This window comes from Denticeps clupeoides, chromosome 3, assembly GCF_900700375.1.
Source record: "Denticeps clupeoides chromosome 3, fDenClu1.1, whole genome shotgun sequence".
Classification (NCBI taxonomy): domain Eukaryota; kingdom Metazoa; phylum Chordata; class Actinopteri; order Clupeiformes; family Denticipitidae; genus Denticeps; species Denticeps clupeoides.
The window spans coordinates 17600322-17620122 of record NC_041709.1 but is presented as its reverse complement, the minus strand read 5'-3'; the positions used below and the strand labels follow the sequence as shown (position 1 = coordinate 17620122).

The following is a 19801-nucleotide window of genomic DNA, read 5'->3' as shown; positions in this document are numbered from 1 at the left end:
GTATGAGAGCACTGTGGGGATGTGCGAGGCACCCACCACGGAGCCTCTGCTGAGCCTGAAGAGAGTGAGAGGACGAGGTGACCGCAGCCATCATCAAGGGGACAGGGAGGACCGGGAGGACTCCTACATCTTCTACATATACACCAACCCACTGCCTCTGAGCCAGAGTCCTACTCAAAACGCAGTGAAGGAGCACTGCGCTGTAACTGTACCATGAGACGTGGCAGCGAGAGAACAGCAGGAGCCAGGACATGAGGGTGAGAAGAGTTTAGGTTTTATTATTTAAAAAATGAAGGGGAACAACATTTTTTCTTCCATTTCACTCCGATGTTTTAGAGAGATTTGCATCACTAGAGGCAGGTTTACAGAGAAGCACACTGGGAAACACGCTGCATGAGAGAAGAGCTTCTATTCGCAAGACATGAGACACTGAATGGATGAATAGAAAGTCCCACTGCAAACAAAATTTAGAGGATTGGCTGAGTCTCCCTGATCAGCCAGTCCAGACCGTCCTTCCGTCCTTGCCTCTCCAGCTCAGTGCCAACCACCTCCCGGCACTTCCTGTGGTACTCATTCACCCAATCACGCTGCAGGAAAAAAACATATGCGTCATGGGAAGCTTGAAGGCCTTAAAAACAACATTCACATTTACAGCATTTATCAGACGCCCTTATCCAGAGCAACTTACAATCAGTAGTTACAGGGACAGTCCCCCTGGAGACTATCAGGGTTAAGTGTCTTGCTCAGGGACACAATGGTAGTAAGTGGGATTTGAAGCATGTCAACATGGTAATAATGTATGTGTAACATCAGCATTTTGATAGAAAGACATCTGCTTTGTGCTGTTCAGGTTGTACAGGTTTTCAACTTTGGTTGTTTGTACAAATTAAAAGCCATTTCATTGGCTGAGGTCCTTACACAAGTCTAAACCCCACCTTTTTACAGTGCATACAGGGTAAACCAGACACTATGCCATGTCCTTTTTTGCATTGATGGTAAAAATATAACTAAGGCACAATTATTAGACCCAATATAAAGAAACGTGAGAAACACACCTCCCTCTTTGTGAGCTGGTCTGTGTCGATCATCTTCAACTGAATAGGAACCAGTGTGAGGGGCTCAAATGTCAGGCTTCCTCGGTTTCGGTAATTGTGCTGCAGATTTTCATGAAAAACACATGTCAACACTGTGAACTTTTCTTCTGTGTGGCAAGTTTAGGGTTGACTTCAATCAAACTTTTACAGATATTTTAAAGATATCACTTATTGATGTTAGTATGCTTGTACCTGTCGCTCAGTTAATTTCTATCAGTAGTAAAATGATTTCTGATGTATTTCAAAGAATAAAAGCTACTTAGTCTAATTTGTGAAAGCATCTTTACAAAAATCCAGTTGTTAGTAACACAATAATATTCTTGCATCTCCTAATACTCACTTTGGTTTTTGTGGGCACAACTAAGACAACATTCTCTATACGAATTCCAAATGATCCATCTTCATAGTACCCAGGCTCTGAATTTGACAAAAAAAAATTACTAAGCAGATGTAGAGTGTATAGATTGCAGTCTAAAATGTTAAAACTTTGCCTTTTCATACCATCACTAACAATCATCCCAGCCTCCAGTGGCTCATCTGCAAAGGTCTTGTAGCTGATCCCACAAGGCCCTTCATGCACATTGAGGAAACAGCCTACCCCATGTCCTGTACCATGAAGGTAATCTAAGCCTGAGTCCCACAGTGCTGCCCGAGCAAAGGAGTCCAGAAGGTGACCTGTGGGATAGACATGCACTCAGTTAGATAATAAAAATAAAGGGTCATTTCCTTCAGTGTTATTTCATTAACGACATTTAATATGTTCAAGATGGATGAGGGAAATCTGTGCATGGGAAATTAGGGAATTTGGTCAATTTCACCTTTTGTCCCATTGGGGAAAACGGCAGCACTCACAGCGATGTGACCCTTCAGGACTGAGGTGAAGCATTCCTGAGAACACATAAGATGCCAACAAATTCTTTTGCAGATATGGTGCCATTGTCTTTCCCCAACAGTTACGGTTTGTTTTGTAATTAAAGGAGGCCTCATTTGACTAAGATGGCAGAACTAGTTATTAAGAAGTCTAAAAAGGCTGGTTTCTTTTTCACATGGGATATCAGCAATAAAAAAAATGTGTTAAATTGTTCAGTCATGAAGTATCCGCACTTGATTAACAACCTATTGACTAAACAATAGGTTGTTAATCAATTAAGGAGATTCTTACCTTCTCAAAAGCAGAAGGTGTCCCAAAGTGTACTGTACGAGTCACATCTGTTGTCCCATCCCTGTGGATAAGACAACCTCCTTTAGACCACCAGTTAAAAGGATAATAATGTATGTTTTTAAAGAGAGAAACCTTACATATACTGGGCACCAGAGTCAATTAGGTAGAGCTCATTTAAGGATAAGGTTCTGTTCGTCTCTGGCAGAGGTCTAAAAAATAAGGTAGGTGGGTTAAATACATTAATGCTATGGAGTTATCGCTCAATTTTATAGATAAATTGCATAATTATTACAATCAACATATATTCACTCAACAAAGAACAGTACAGTAAACTGAATCTATTATAAAGAATAAAAGTATTATAAATACCTGTAATGTATGATTGCTCCATTGGGTCCAACACTAGATATAGTGGGGAAACTGAGCCCCACAAAGTCTTTCTGTTGGCTGAAGCAAAAGGCAATGCATGAATGAATCACTTATGAAAAGTGTATAAAAGTTGACAACAGATGTATGAGTTTAGGTCCGAATAACAGGCTTACCAATGACATATCTGCAGTCAGATTACACAACCGTAAACCTTATTCAGATGTAAGGGATGTAACATTCCCAAGATCAAACGTGATGTTATGACATTGGTCGAGAGACCAACTGATGGCTCACCTGTCATTGACAACTTTTATTCAGGAACACAATTCAGCCTCAACCCAAACAATGGGAAAGAAGTCAGTGAGGACATTATGCAACAATAGTGATCAAATTTGTTATACGACAGGGTTACACCTGTATTTTCAACTTCAGTAAATCAAAACGGCCAGGTCACATCTCAGCTTGCATCACATTAGAACTCTTTTATAAAAACTCTCAGATAACCAACCGGACCTGCCAGACACAAAGTATGCTTAAGACAGGATTAACGACAACTGTTTCCAAAAGAATACTTTTAAAGGAATGGTGGAATAACGACATTACATTTACGGCATTTATCAGACACCCTTATCCAGAGTGACTTTGTTACAGGGACAATCACCATGGTGACACTCAGGGTTAAGTGTCTTGCTCAGGGGCACAATCATAGATGAGTGTGTTACCCCACTGGGCTACTCCACTTTGTAGTAGCATAGATTTGAATTTTAAAATGAAATTTAACAGATCATTAAGACTGGATGTTTCATGGTGGAATACATAGCTAGGTCTGTATGTCCTAGAAAATTTGGGGTGAAAGAAAAACTGAGTGGTGAAATAGAATAAATAATGTCAGCTGGTAGAACCTTCCAACAATCCAGCCCTTCCTGCCCTGTGCAATTGCAATTGCTAAATGCACATGTGGTTACTGAAAATTGTCAAATGTCAATCTCAATGGCAATGCCCCACATCTCAAAGACATTTAAACTGTTTCCAGATTTCTACAAGTTATTTCCAAGGCCTATGGGGCTGATCCACAAGACTTATAGTGTTCATCATAAAGAGGAAACATCTCCATGCAGAGCACATAAAAAATAAATCATATTTAATATATATCATTAAAAAAAATAGAATATTCCAAAAAAATGTTAAATTCAATGTTAAATCATCTTTCAAATGATATCTGTAGATAATGGTATCTGTAGAGAATTAGATCCAGATGCCGCTCATCAGGTGGAGATGATTAGAACATCTTTACGGGGCGTTTTGGTGGAGCCGGTCTTATTTATTTTCGTTTGCTCTTGATTGTTGAATTGAGTGGCTTCACCAAAGAGCCCTCTATGGCAGATGAGTCTGGGAAGGGATTAGAAAATCTGAGCTGTCCAACCAGATTTATTGAGCACCTTATTTTAAACGGTCCAAGACAAATTGGGGCTAAACGTTAGAATGTGGACAATTCCTAAAAAATGTACTTCTTCATTTGCCATTCAAAGATGGATTTCAGGTATTAATTCCATCTAGTTACCACATTAATAACATGTAGAACTAAATAATAAACGGTTATACAGTAAAATGTATAATTGCATTATTTATTTGTTCAGTTATACCAAAGGGCACCATAAGTTCATAAGACACCATATTCGTACCCATTGTCCCTGGCGCTTATCATGAACTTTCTATCAGGAAAAAGAGCAGACCATATTTGCTTACAAGCACAGGCAAATATGATCGTATATGGTTTCATGCTGATGTCTCACAAAACGTATCAATGCTGAAACAAGAATAAAAAAGATGTACCATTAACACTGTAAAAAAAACCAAAATCCTTTATCAGCAAAATAATTGAGATATTTTGTTACCCAAAACCATCCAGTTCCTGTAATGGAACCATTTCTTGAAAATAGACGACGACAGATGAGAAAGATTTCTTTCTATGAGACTGCAATTAAAAGTGGTGTCATAATTTCATCTGGGTGACCCTTCAGCACTCACCTGCGGTATTCCTCTGCCTTATCAGCTGCTGATATTTCTGTGACCATGCCTTTTGGTATCTGCAGGTTAATAAAATGAACATCCTAAATGTGCAGTTTGAAAAACTGATTCAAGATGCATCAAAATAACCATTCTAACGAACTATGAAATATATTTAAAAATCTATGTAAACAATACAATAGCAAAAGATATTTTTCAATTAAAAAAATGCTTTTTAGACAGATAGGCCAAGACTTTGCATCTTGTTGTACTTCAGAATTTGTTTACAGTGACCACAGTTGAGAGCAAGATATTTTAATGAATTTGATTTGATGTAATTGACTGGATGAAATAGTTTAAGAAGCAGCGAAGGGAGGAGAGGGGATGGGTCCTCATGTCAAAGAGGGTAACATTAATTCATTTTAACACATTTAACCTCAAAGTATCATTACTTGTTAAAAACTATTATATTCACTTAAAAAAAAGATTCTGTAATATGAGTTAAGCGAACACATAATGTATTGAGTAATGAGTAATTGTGCTGGATACCATCCTGAAACCTAACAGGTTCACAGCAGGCTTCCTTGCTTCCTTGAGAATCAGAAACAAAATGATGATTGTCAGGTACCTCTTTCTCCAGCCAGGCAAACAGTTCACAGAGAGCAACAGCATCTTTGATCTGGTGAGAGAAACGCGGCATGAGGCCCTTTACGTAAAAGGCAAATGGCAGTTGAATATTTTGTTTTTCTTAAGTGCACTCACATGGGCCATTTTCATTCCTTCTATCTCAGTGGCATTTTTGACTGCTTTTGCTAGGCAGATAGGGGTGTATGGGATGAGTGTTCTGTGAGCCTGAAATTTCAGAATGAAAATTAAACACTGCTGCCCAAGCCCAAGTCTAAGACTTAGCAGCACATTGTAAGTAATTTGACAATATCGATTATACACACAGTGACACATGGCTCATATATTCCCACAGTAAGATGTTATGGTTGGAGGTAACGGTCTCCTGACCATCTTCGCTCACCTTGGGAATGACCTGTGTGAGGGCACAGCTGGCCTTGTCACTGATCCACACTTTGTCTTTGGGACCCAGAGCTGCACAGATGGCCAGCAGTTCTGTGTACACAGACTCATAGGGAGCTGCCTGGATGCTCATCTCTGGCTGGCTTGTCGTATCCAGCTGCAGGTGTTCCCTCACTGCTGGGTCAGCCAGGCGCTTCTGGTCCACAAACAGCCTGGAGAACAATAATAACAATAGGAGAAGACTGAGCTGAAAGAGAGAATCATAGAGAATCAATTAAGTGTTACACGTGTATGTTACTTTGTGATGCCAGACAAACTGGAGTGAGCATTTCCATTACATTTACAGCATTTATCAGACGCCCTTATCCAGAGCTACTTACAATCAGTAGTTACAAGGACAGTCCCCCCTGGAGCAACTTAAGTTTAAGTGTCTTGCTCAGGGACACAATGGTAGTAAGTGGGATTTGAACCTGGGTCTTCTGGTTCTTAGGCTAGTGTGTTACCCACTAGGCTACTACCACCCTACCATTACAACCAACCATTACAACCAGCTTCTGTATTTTGCTTGATCTTACCTTAAAGTACTTAGTCCAACGATGGCATAGGCAAAGAAAACTGGGTTGTACTCAATGTCTGAGCCACGAAGGTTGAAAAGCCCTACAAAAAAAAATTGTTGCTTAAAAGGACAGTATTTTAATCAAAAGAATATCCAGCTACATACGCAAGTCATTCTTCTGGGTAAATCCCCACACCACAACATTGCGAGTCATAAGCCACTTGATGGAAAATGACCTGCTTATACTCAAAATCAGGGCTAATTAACAACCTTGCCTTCAGCCAAACAACCTGCCCTAAAGATCCATTACTACAGATCCACTGTTATTAATCAGATGCTTCAAGAGATTATCTGGAAAAGCCCTTCATGGAAGTTAATCCATGTTTATAATGAATGACTGATTCCTAATGACATTTTCATATCAAATATGTTATAATTAACTAAAAGTAGAAATGCGTTATGATTCAGTTTCACTACAAATGCTTACATGCAATTTCATCCAGGGCTGTGACAACAAACCAGGAGATCTTTCTCTCTGACATCTTTGCTCTGAGTGCTGTTACCTTGTCCTGCCAGGTCAAACCTGTGTCCATGTACAAATTTTAGAATTACAACAAAGTGATTACGTATTAATTACAACAAAATTATAGAGTAATGTCAAACAATACAATATGAATACTGAGAATACAGTGGGACTGACCAGTATATCTGAGTCCCAGTGTGATCAGCTGTGTGCTGGGCCGGTGTGGTCGGCCATCCCAAATGGCATCAATGAGGTTGTCTTGTACTGCCACCAGTGAATGTCCTGCACCAGCAAGTGCCTTGAACATATTTTTCCACTGATCTGAAATAAACAAGGGTCAATTGTCTAAAGAATAACCAGCATGATTAATGTGGCTAATGCACATAACCATAATCAGTTACCGGCAGCAATAATCCAAGGGTCAACCCCAACTCTGGAGTTCTCTGGTAGAATGCCAATGAGCCAGTCCTCTTGGGAGGGTGTCTCCTTCAGGCCTGGAAGAGTTATGGAAATGGGAGGAGGGAATTACAAATCTCACAGACTAACCAAATACTCACATCTGTTTGAATATGTAATGTTCATCAAAAGAAAGAGTAAGAGGCACAACCACCGTCATAATAATATTTTCCATACAATATTCAACCTCATTGTAGCAAATTATGCATACAATACATTTATTTCATTTATCAGATGCCCTTATCCAGAGCGCCTTACAATCGGTAGTTACAGGGACAGTCCCCCTGGAGACACTCAGGGTTAAGTGTCTTGCTCAGGGACACAAGGGTAGTAAGTGGGGTTTGAACCTGGGTCTTCTGGTTCATAGGTGAGTGTCTTACCCACTAGGCTACTACCAGCCTAGCCATGCATGTCTGTATCTGTACCTCCACATCTTATCTGAACTTCTCTGTAGACTTGTGTATAAACCCCTTATGTAATGTTTGTCACTGGTTATGATGAACAGACGGTCTAATCTGCTGAATGTGAGACTGTAAATGTGGCCATTATTTTACCCATCTTCATGAGGGTCCAGTTGTTGTCCATTTGTTGACTCGCCTGGAGGAAGTATCGACCATCAGTCCACATGGCAGCATGCTGTTCTGTAACTATAGCAATACCTGTACAAATGCAAAAAGGCAACAGCACACCTTTAATGTGGACTCATTCTGCTATTTTTTTTTTTGTTTTATTTTTTTTTTAATATGAAAATGGCTACTACTACTGAAAGCAAACACACACACACATATGCAGACAGTGTACCTGCAGAGCCATTGAAGCCACAGATGAATTCACGTCTGCAGTCACAGGGAGAAATGTATTCGCTCTGTAAGAAATTGAGGGAGGTGGTGAGCAGGAAACAGCTTCAACAAGACACTCCACAACACACAACGTCAGCAGTGATAGGACCTTTAGTTTGCAACATAGGTAGCTCTCCTGACACTCGTTTATTTCATGGAATCAATGAGGCAGCAAAAAAAAAAGCCACAGAATTAATTCAATTAAAATAACAACGCACAGCTAAGGTAAATGGAGGACATTTTACAGCCAGTTATTATTAAGATTAGAGACACAGGTCCCGTGGTTTCTACAGCCTTTATGGGCATTGTGATAAAAAATTATCAAACATTTTTATCATGAAAAAAAGCTACACTAGGATAGACATTTTTTTAACCATGTTGTCATTTTCTCCTGTTCATTATCATATACTAATGTAGAAATAAACTTTATTGTTCCCCTCATCATCTTACATAAATCCAAAATACCGGTGTCAGAGAGGCAGAGACTTCAGTAACAAAAAAAATCTAAATCTGTATCTGTACTTTGCATCTGTATTATTTACTTTTCTGTAAAAGACTACTGAAATTCTAAAGAAGACAACATCTAATCAATGTGGCGTTGCAGAGTATCTGTAAGAACACTCACAATAACCTTAATGGCAAAATTATTTCAGCTTTCCATGACACCAGCATCCATTATTAATGGATCATACAGTCACATTTGCCAACTATAAGACCGTGACAGCATGCAGATCTTGATATTAACAGGCATGTGCTGTAACTTATTAATCAGCTGCGTTGTTTTATCTTTCATCAAAAAGAACATGCATCAGCACAAATCATGAACGAGAGTGACTGAAGGTGCATTATGATACATCAAAACGATTGGAAAAAAATAATAAATCAGTGGCCATCAATGGCCGGTCAACGTGTTGGGTCTAGCAAGGCTGACCTGGTGAGCATCTCCAGATGGCACTATGTAGGCCTGAATGGGCTCTGCGATGTACTTGCTGTTCTTCATGGCCTGCCGGAGTTGCCTCAGCAGCTCCACTGTGATCTTTGGGGACATCTCACTGTCTGTCGGGGCACATAGTAAAACCGGTTAATGAAACTGGTCACCGTGATCGTTCCCTGAATACTTACTACGATTACAGAAGAAACAGGTTTAGACACACTGGCTTGTGTTGTATCAAATGAAAGCAAATCAACACCCGGAATACAATCTAAATTGATAAATCGTGTGTGTTCATACACATACACACACACACATATATATATATATATATTTTTTTTTTGCAAGATATCAAATTACCTGAGCTCATGATTTTCCTGCGAGTTGCGTGGTACCCAAAGCAATGTGACTAAGACCTTTAACCTTAACAACAAGATAATCCAGCGAGAAGACACACCTTGGGTTAAAGATCGACTTTAACTCGAGATGTGTCAGAATCAGCCCACTGACACTCGCACGGAGCACGTAAATTATGGAGGACGTGCGCGGTTCTGTCACGAACGCTTCGCAGCATCGCTTATCCCAGCAAAAAAGAAAAGACAAAAGACTTTGATTTTGTTGTTTGCAGGGGTATCGTGAAATCGTGGGTTGTGAAGTAATGCAGGGCCACTCCCACCCGTCTTACGCCCGCGTAAACGACGCGCTTTCTGCGTCTCCGCACAAGGCACGCAACACGTGCGGAAGGGACGACGCTACTTGTAGCTTAGCGCGCCGCCACAAAACGGCGTCACGGCCGCGACAAGCAACAAAGGAGAACGGCGCCACGCCGCCGGCCGCGTCCTCCTTCCCGCGGCCGCGACGGCGCGACGCCGGAGGTGTTGGGCTCATTTACCTTCGCTGCTGTGACAGTTTTCGCCCGAAAACGACGTGCAAAACTGTAATGCTGCGTGGCGAGGGCGCTGCCATTACGACGTCAGCGTGCGCGCTCACGTGACCCGCCGGCCCCGCCCCTCCTTCCTCTTCTTCACTCTTTATTTTTTACACTCGTCCTAACCTCTTTTAACTAATTGAGTAACTGCAGGGTTAGATGATCCACATTTACACCAACTGGCACCTAAACCTACAGCTGAAAAAACCCACATCTGAAGACCAGATTCACGTTCCAGCCACGATAAATACCTCCGTTTGTAAATATGCAGGTGATTTGATAGATGTTGCCTTTCTATTCAGTTGCATGCAGAGAGATAGAAGCAAATATGTGGGACACTAATGGAGAGAAGAGAAATAGCAATAACAGCAAAGCAGGCGGAGATGGTCAGAAAGGTCGACAGGTAGGTGGTCAGGTTGGTTGGCAGGTTGGTTGGCAGGTAGGTGGTCAGGTTGGTTGGCAGGTTGGTTGGCAGGTAGGTGGTCAGGTAGGTGGTCAGGTTGGTTGGCAGGTAGGTGGTCAGGTTGGTTGGCAGGTAGGTGGTCAGGTAGGTGGTCAGGCTGATGGTCAGGTAGGTGGTCAGGTTGGTTGGCAGGTAGGTGGTCAGGTAGGTGGTCAGGCTGATGGTCAGGTAGGTGGTCAGGTTGGTTGGCAGGTAGGTGGTCAGGTAGGTGGTCAGGTTGGTCGACAGGTCAGGAAGGTTGACAGGTAGGTTGTCAGGTAGGTCATGTTGCTTGGGAATCTGCCAGCAGCTAGGTGAGATCATGGGTACCAGAGAGTTACCCGATGAAATAGACAGTGCCAAAGAACACAAAGCCAAGAACCAATCCGAAGTAACTGTCATTTACTGCAGTAACTCTACACAGAGGGGGCTCGAAATATGTGCTGCCTTTACTGCAAAATTTATGAACTGACAATTCTTTTATTAAAGCACAGGTCCTTTTCCACAAACCTCTTTTAACTGAGACATTGCATTGGAGGCGGAAGTTGCCTCCTCAACCACCAGTAGGTGAAATTATCACATTAAATTATATATGCAGACACCACAGATACACTCTGGCCCAATCCCAGACTGTTCAGAACGGATGTCTCGTGGCAACGACATCAGCAACGTGTTTTGTTAATAGCTTCCACACTAAAATATGTATGAGCAGTATGTGAGTTGTCCACATAAAATGAGCTCTTTCAGCCAAGGAACTGATGGCAAGTAAATGTATTATGTTTTATCAAAACAAATTGAGCTGTACAGACTTTATTGATACTGTATGCTTTCACTGCATGGATGTAGAAACTAGACAATTGAAATGGAAAGGAAAGTTTTCCAGATGGACTGCTCTTTGGGGTTAATGTGGAACTCACTTGGTAGAAATCGAGTGATCTTTAGCATGTTGCAAACATTGCATAAATGAAATTAAAACAAATGTTTAACTGCATCAATGCTAATAGTAGTAGATAACGAAATTCAACCATTTTTAAGGGGTGTGTTGATTAGAAGCACTTTTAATTTATCTTACATCATACACCTTCTGAATACTACATATATCACAAAATATGTATATTTTTAAAGGAGACAAAATAATAAATCATTGTTTACAGGCACACTAAATACAGAAATTTAGGTCAAATGTACAATGTGTATTTTTCATATAATGCATATAGAAAAAGCAATAAAAAGTTATATTTCAACAAACACGAGGTACAGTCCTCTAATACCTGACTCATACAAGTGCTTTCTGCAGCTCCGATGCATAAAAAGAAATATCCACATTGCTTTTAAGCTCCGAAAAGACAGCCCCCCACAGCCCAACAGTATTTACATTGCAGGTACTGAGTAAAAAAGTACAGAATTACACCGAACAGAACAGCAGATGGTGTTATGGCATAGGTGTGCACAGTCATGGCAGAAGGCAAAGGGACACACTGGCTAGTGCTGGATCAACATCTGGAGGGCAAGGACAGCTCCAACATGGAACACCATGAGGTGCTGAGATGCTAGCATCCCAGCACCAGAACCTGAAGTAAGGGAGATGTTATATTAAAAATCAAGGCAAATACAGATATGGAGTGGTTATGCGTGTCAAATAGCGGAATACTTGAAATCCACTTACTTCTGAAACACTCCTGTGACTGCTGGAAACGGCCCATCAGTGGGCTATCTTTAACCGAGTTGAGTGCAACGGCACTCACGTCCCCTGTCAAGAAAAAAAGCAAAGCGTTTGTTTTTTTAGTAAAAACTAACATCATTTATAAGAAAGATATTGCAATTTCACGTAAATTACATGAAATTCTTTCTTTGTGTCCTTCTCGTACATCCCACAGCTATAGTGCTATAGACTGCTGCCCTGCTCTCACTGTGCAGGAAGATAGCAGGTTCACCGAGAATCTCAAAGTCAGCATTAGGTTACACTTTGACTTTCCATTTTTTTGTCCCTTTGAAAGGGGAAGAAGTGTTCATTGTGCTCTACTTCTTTCTCCCAGAAGGGGGACAGGGGGTAAAGATACGGAACATGAGAACCAAAAGTCTATGCAGGGCTAGATGATCTACGTTTACACCAACACCAACTGGCACCTAAACTTACACCTGAAAAGACCCACATCTGAAGACCGTATTCACATTCCTGATCATCTAATCCAGCCACGATAAATGCCTCCATTTGTAAATATGCATGTGATTTGATAGATGTTGCCTTTATATTCAGCTGCATGCAGAGAGATAGAAGCAAATATGTGGGACACTAATGGAGAGAAGAGAAATGGCAATAACAGCCAAGCAGGCGGAGTCAGGCTGGTGGTCAGGTAGGTCTTGTTGCTTGGGAATCTGCCAGCAGCTAGGTGGGATCATGGGTAACAGAGATTTACCCGATGAAATAGACAGTGCCAAAGAACACGAAGCCAAGAACCAATCCAAAGTAACTGTGTCATTTACTGCAGTAACTCTACACAGAGGGGGCTGGAAATATGTGCTGCCTTTACTGCAACATTAATAAACAGACAATTATTTTATTAAAGCACAGTTCATTCATTTACCCACAGAACCACCTGCCCCAAAAAGAGGAGAAGCCTAAAGCAATGACAAAACCTAAAATCTCTATGCTGGTTTTGTTGGTTCTTGTTCTAGAAAGCCATAGACACAGAATATAATCTTGCTTTTGAAAAAAGCGAAAACATATATTAAGTGCTCCAGCCAATATCAGATTGCCAGACTACCTGACACTACGAAGGTGACCTGCTGGCATCTGCCGTCGGCTTCAGATGAAAGAGCCCCAGGGAGTATGGTAACTCTTGATGTGTCCACACCGAGAACACTCGCCACTCTTGAGCGGAAGTCGTACCTAAATGAACAAACAACACAGGAGACCAAACTTGACCCTGTTGAAGCAGTATTCCAGAACAGGTACAGGAAGCATCTGTTCATGACAATTAACAGCAATTTTCTTTTTGAAGTTAAATATATTGTAATAAATCCTTAAGAGAAAGGGCAGAACAGCTCATTTTCATGTAGGTGCAGGTTAAAGGTCAGTCTCAACCTGCTGAATGAGGCCACTTTGAGGAAGATTTGCTGCTTTGCGGGGGACTCTGGATTAATCGTAGCGCAGCCTAAGATGTCATTTCCTTGGCGGAGGACCAGTGACCTGTAGATAACTGCAGAGCAACAGCGTGAGATTATTCCTCAAAAATGTATTTCACATAAAAAAAGTCATTCAGTTTGTAGTTGTAATACTATTATATCGGCAACTGGGTCAAGCTCTGAACAAACAGAGCAAAAAGTCTCTGCACTTTAGGAACACAAAGCAATTTTCAATGGTAAATAAATTAAAAATGAGGAAAATAATCGAGAAGTGCCACCAGTCATCCACGTATGAAATAATAGATAGATTATGGAATGCAATTTGTCAGTTGCAGATTAATAGCAGGTATCATGCATCAACGTAGCACCGGATTTATTTTTACCTGTAAAATCCCCGGCCAGCTGCAGGCTGCTGTCTGTGAACAGCTGTCTCAAGCTCAGGCTGACCATTCCATGTCTGGCTTTCAGGTCGCCCACCGCACAGTTTAGAAAGCTTTGAGGAGAACAGGTGGAACTCTGACAGAAGGGAAAGAACATGACCTTCACTCTTACCTCCCCTAACCAGGCTGCTTGTGTTTGACACCCAGATGTACACAGCATTTGCCCTTAAATGCATTTTATCTCACAAAGCAGCATTAAAACAAACATCATAAAACAGTGCCATACATTAATTTTCTTTCTAAATCTGTGACTACATTTTATTTGTGCAGTAACAGCATGGCCGTTAATTCATGAAACCGATATCTAGATGAACAGGTTAAGTCAGAGGTAAAATAACCACAAGATTATAAAACAGATTTGAAGGCAGTATGGGGAGTTTGATGGACTAACCTCCTCAGTCATGTTAAAAGGATTGTAAATGTCACCAGCTCCTTTACACACGGTTTCACCTTCAGCAACATGAGTATACGTTATGTACCAGGAAGCTTCTGAAACCTACAAAAACAAAATTACTTTACTTCACTAAAATGGCTAAAAAATTAACACAGATTCTCTAGAGTCTAGACAGCAACTTACATTAATTTTTGGAGACGTCCCAAGGTTCACTTCCAAAACAGTATCACTGTAACTTGCATCTTGAAAGCTCTGTTGTGACTAAAGGAAAAATGTTTTTTTTTTTTATAAATTGTATTTGTATAAATAACTCATAAAAAATGTTTCTGTTACATTCCCAACAGGCCTGTTTTGACCTCAAAATCCGGGTTCCAGAGAAAATCACGTATTAGCACCAAATTTGTACTGTAAGTTGTATTTTAACTTTGACACGTGAGACATTAACTCACACAGTTAATGAGTGTGCACGACTTTTTGAAATTGTTTTCCACAGGCAACACGTTAACCTCACGTTGCTAAATACTGCCTGCACCCGTTCTTGCAGCGAAGAAAGCTTGACTCAGCCTGGGCTACATGTGCGTACATGACTGGCACCAAAAGTAGTGTTAAAACAAGACCAGGAAATACATTTCAAAGCTCCTGTGGCTAAAAGTGGTTGAAAGAGTACATACATAAGCTGAGTTGTTCTCGGTCACGTGTAAGATACACAAAATGATTCTCTTTTTTTTTTTTGTTTTTTTTTTCCAGCATAAGCCCTATGCACCAAAAAACTCAAAGGGAGCCTTTAATCAGTGTGTCAAAGCCATCTGCCTGCACTAGAGAAGCATCACAAAAACCCCAACTCGGTGAAACCAGCACTACAGTCCTCTGCATGCCCCCCCCCCCGCCGATAAACAGCAACCGGGACTGTGTCATCTTTTTGTGGCAGCTTTTAAATCTTTCCACAAAAATGAATGTGGTGGCCATGCTCATTGTATCATTGTGGAGGTAAATGTAGTGTTTTTGCCTGAAAAATCTGCAAAACTGTAGCAAAACCCCTTCGCTTAAGAATTGGTTTTGATACAAATCTGCCAAAATTGTTACAAAATGGGGCTACTGAGATAAAAGCCTTACTAGCTTCACTGTTCCTGACACTGCACCTCTGAAGGTGGCTCGCGCAGTCACCCACTCACCCCCAACTGAGTTTTCGGCTGTGATATCAGTACACTGCAACCTGAAATGAAGAACAATAGTTATGGAAAATGGAGACATATTATAGGTTCACTTAATCATACGGCTTAATATTAGACATATACACTTATACAGAACAGGCCAAAAGTTTGGGGTGAGCTGGACCGCAGAGTGAAGGCAAAGGGGCCAACAAGTGCTAAACACCTCTGGAAAACCATTTCAGGTGACGACCTCTTGAAGCTCATCAAGAGAATGCCAAGAGGGTGCAAAGCAGTAATCAGAGCAAAGGGCGGCTATTTTGAAGAAACTAGAATATAAAACGTTTTCAGTTATTTCACGTTTTTTTGTTACGTACATAACTCCACATGTGTTCATTCATAGTTTTGATGCCTTCAGTGAGAACCTACCAATGTAAATATTCATGAAAATAAAGAAAACACATTGAATGAGAAGGTGTGTCCAATCTTTTGGCCTCTACTGCATATGATGATCTACAAAGAAAGCCTTTTTGGATTGCTTGAATAAATATAAAAAAAAATGTAGTTAACCTTGATCCATTTGTATAGTGAATAACCAAAGAGCGGCCAATGATACTGTTGGGTCCTAACAGTGGCATGTTACTGTCCATATAATATCCCTGCTGCTCGTTCAGGTTCGTCAGCATTCCAAACTTTCCACTGATGTCTCCAATTTCATACTGATCCGTTGTTCCAGCCGTGGGGGGTGGTCCAGCCGATATGTTAATTGAGAAAGGGTTGTAGTGGCCCATGATGTTGTCATTGGAGCATGGCATTGTCTTATTTAGGATTGGTAAGATGTGGACATGATAGCCCCCTGCCATTGATCCCAGGTTGGACAAAGACACATTCAGGGCAGTCAAACCCTGGGCAGACACTTGAGAGAATTTAATCTGTCCAGTGGAATGGCCGTCCCCAAACCACACTGTAGTTTTTGCTGAGGGGAATCGTAAAAGTGTAAGGTTGGCACATGCAATTCGGCTGCTGCCACCTTCTGCTGCATGTATCACTACTGATCGACCAATAATGGAGTTGGTCCCATACAGCCAGGACGTGGTGTCAGTGAAGAAGTTCTTTGCAGCAACCACACCCACCTCTGGTCCGAGTTTTATGGTTTGATGTTTGGAGGAAAAGTCACCAATCTCACAGGCAAATGGGCTGTTCGGTTTACAATTCATTGCATAGCTGCTGTCACTAGTATTCATGGTAAATGGGTTCCAGTGTCCCCCTGTGGTATCGCATCGCATGGTATCGTTGTCAGTCTCTGAACTTATTGGGTACATGTGAACGTGCCAGTTGTGCTTTTGTGTACCAGCTGTGGAAGGCCGTCCATAGGAGAGGTCTAAGTAGACTGAAACATCTGAGTAAGGGTCACTAGTCATTTGGGTAAAGAGGATACTGCCCACTACAGGAGAACGAAAGACAGCCTTAGCCACTGCTACCTCTCCGGGATAGCCAATACTCGCACAGACAAACCGTGCCCCATTTGGCTCATGGATGACCATGGATCGGCCCACAATACTGTTTTGCCCAAACAGCGGCAAATTCCAGTCCACAAATGTCCCCTCAAATTTGGTCATGTTTGACAAAAATCCATGCTTACAGCTGAGATCTCCAATTTCATAGAAGTCATGAGTTGCCCCAGGACCTGAAGGGTAGGATGAGCTGGAAGTGTTCACATTAAAGGGGTTCCAGTGTCCACCTACTTTGTCATTGGTGCAGCGACCTTGTGACGAGGTTTCAGATAAAGGAAAGTGATGCACATGGTATGGTCCAACCTTGTTCATCAAATTTGCAAGGCTTACCTTGATGGACGTGGTATGGAAAGGAGATGTTTGGCTAAAAAGAAAATAGCCTTTGATTCCTCTCATGTCAACTATGGACTGCACCTTCTTCTCCTCAAGTACAAGGATCTGTGCACATGCAAAGTCATTGCCCAGGTTGAAAATGGCAAAACGCGCTGTGCTAATGTTGACGTTGTTTAAATCCAGGCGGGACTTGACAGGTGTGATGGGGGAACCGATGTTCAGTTGTCCCACTGTCGTCAAACCTGCTGGCTTCAGGACGCCCATCAGTGAGGTACAGCTCAGAGCGGTGCTTGGAGACATAAAGACACTGACATTGGTAAATGAGGCAGCACTTTGCTTTACATAGTACAGGTCTGCCAGAATCCTTGCACCTGTCTCTTCCAAAGTTTGTCGGAAGTACACGTTGCCAGCAATGGGAGAAAAGAGTCGAGCCCTCCATGTTCTCACTGGAGTTTCTTCTCTTACAACAGTGCAGGACGTTGCTCCATTGCATGTTGTTACCTTTAGGGAAAGCGCATCGAGACTTGACCGCTGAGCAAACAGGCTGGACATGTCGACTTCAGCACTGGGTCCAGCAGTAGTGAAGTTGAAGATGCTTTTCCCAATATTTTTCTCCAGACAAGGCTCAGCAAAATGGCCAAACATGACAGGGAACAAAGTAAGAGAGAAGTTCAGTGGGCCACAAGTTCCCGTGCCTGTGAGGTTTACAGTTGCTGTCTGCTGTATGGCATTAAACCGGACGTAGCCCACAACTTCAGCCATGTTAAAATCTGCATGATACAGTGCAGTAGAAGTCGAGCCTGTAGAAGCAGAACAGAACAGGAGGGACATCACTGAACTGCTCTATAACAAGCCTAGACTCATTTCAAGTCTTGAAATGTCCTGTGTGCAGATCACTTTAAATCTGAATTCATTGCGATAGACAGTTTTACCCACATTTATCAAGTTGGTGCTAAGTGCATTGATATGCAAGGATGGGGCTTTTATTCAGCAGTATATGGACAATGATATCCTCATGAAAATAAAATTAAAGATCATGTTTTGGGTGACAGACGTACATACACACCAGTTAATTACTGTTCTTCCAGATAACTACAAATACCAGTCATGTTTAGTTTAGTTTACTTCCTTAGGAAGTCCAGAGTAACATGCTTAGTGCCATTTGAATCAATTACATATAATACTGGGTTATATTTTGATATTAGATTATGATCAATTTCAGTGAACATTACAGAGGTTGCTCCTGCCTTGAGGATACTGATTGCTGTTGTGGCTCCTACACACAAGGCATTAAAAGTAAGTATTTCAAATTAATATTCTGGTTGCAGGAACACACACCTTTCAAACTGTTGCAGTTGTCGGCAGCCATGAACAGTTATTATGGAATAAATTCTGCTGATCAGATCTTCAGTTAACGTACTCTACACAACATACACAAATGTGTCCACAGTATTTGAAAGTATTTGAAACAAACAACAATCTAGGACTATATGTTTAAAAATGGCTGTCATTTTTGTAATATAGGCCGAACTGGCAAGGAACTAAATAAACCTCTTCTAGTGCTTTTGACTGAAGGGTCCTTCAAAGCACATGAATGACCAGCGACTGCCTCACTGTAGGCAAAGAGAACACACTGCTCACCTGATGCCAGCTCAGACAAAATGAGGTTGGGCAAGACAAAAAATGAACTGGTTACACATTCATTTGACTTTTTTTTTTTTTCTTCTCGCCAAGAACTGTGTGATTTGAATTTACTGAGACCTGCACAAAGCATTCTGCCAATTTGCAATTTGTACAAGTGATCACAGTTTTCTGTGGTCTAATTAATACAAATGAAAAAGAAAGAATTATATCCAATAAACACACTAGAACAATGACGACACAAAATTCTCCACTTACCCCAAAGTACTAACAGCAGCAGGACCGGAGAAAGGCACATGGTGGTAGGTGTATGCAGAGAGACGTGAGAATTATGTGTACAGTTTTAGGCTGGATGACCCTCTCTGTCCGCTCCCCACTTCCTTGGTGTGCGTGTGTGTGTGACTCATAAGCCGCACATAGGAAAGGTGTGTGCGCGCATGTATGTGTGTGTCCAGGGGTGTGCAGAGTCCCTAGTGCTGTGCTCTCGGTCTCAGGCTCAGTCCCTGACTGCCTCCTTGCCAGACTTGGCTGCCTTTTCTATGGGCTTGGGCAAGAGGGAGGTGTCTGAAAGGAGGACGGAGAACAGGGAACTGACCTGCCCGCGCACACTCCGTTACCACGCTAACTCATCAGAGAGGGCAGACCACATTTCAGGAAGTCCAGTTATCATTGCATGCCACATTTGGAAGTCACAATTCTATAACAAAATCTAGTCTTTCCATGTTCTAGTTCCCCTTGAATGTATTTGAGTAATGTCACATATTCCCTATTCCGAAAATAAGGTGCAGTGTTATTTCTGGTGACGGCAAGAGGTATTTACGGGTCATTTGTTTGTTTCAAAGGACCCTTTAGTCAGAAGTGCAACAAGTGGA

The 19801-nt window shown here is 41.5% G+C and overlaps 2 protein-coding genes across 3 annotated transcripts; both read right to left on the bottom strand.

Annotated features, from left to right (window-relative positions):
• Positions 1–252: 252 nt before the first annotated feature.
• On the bottom strand, positions 253–9964 carry xpnpep1 (X-prolyl aminopeptidase (aminopeptidase P) 1, soluble). 2 transcript variants are annotated; one of them, XM_028973113.1, is made up of 20 exons: positions 9856–9964; positions 8964–9088; positions 7995–8058; positions 7748–7852; positions 7139–7231; positions 6915–7058; positions 6702–6797; positions 6234–6315; positions 5660–5870; positions 5395–5484; positions 5261–5311; positions 4654–4712; positions 2626–2703; positions 2394–2465; positions 2257–2317; positions 1913–1982; positions 1596–1769; positions 1435–1511; positions 1056–1154; positions 253–587 (listed from the first exon to the last, which is right to left on the bottom strand). In XM_028973113.1, the coding sequence occupies exons 2-20, from the start codon at positions 9078–9080 to the stop codon at positions 468–470; spliced, it is 1863 nt and encodes a 620-aa protein (XP_028828946.1). In that variant the 5' UTR covers positions 9081–9088; positions 9856–9964; the 3' UTR covers positions 253–467. The 2 variants fall into 2 exon arrangements, with proteins under 2 accessions (XP_028828946.1, XP_028828945.1); XM_028973112.1 differs by lacking the exon at positions 9856–9964 and adding an exon at positions 9324–9781.
• A 1407-nt stretch (positions 9965–11371) lies between these two features.
• On the bottom strand, positions 11372–19457 carry cusr (Copper-only SOD repeat protein). The gene is made up of 10 exons (XM_028973111.1): positions 19188–19457; positions 16012–18088; positions 15407–15506; positions 14477–14554; positions 14291–14395; positions 13843–13975; positions 13419–13533; positions 13099–13223; positions 12000–12083; positions 11372–11904 (listed from the first exon to the last, which is right to left on the bottom strand). Exons 1-10 carry the CDS (start codon positions 19225–19227, stop codon positions 11816–11818), a joined length of 2946 nt encoding a protein of 981 aa, XP_028828944.1. The 5' UTR covers positions 19228–19457; the 3' UTR covers positions 11372–11815.
• Between the last annotated feature and the right edge of the window lie 344 nt (positions 19458–19801).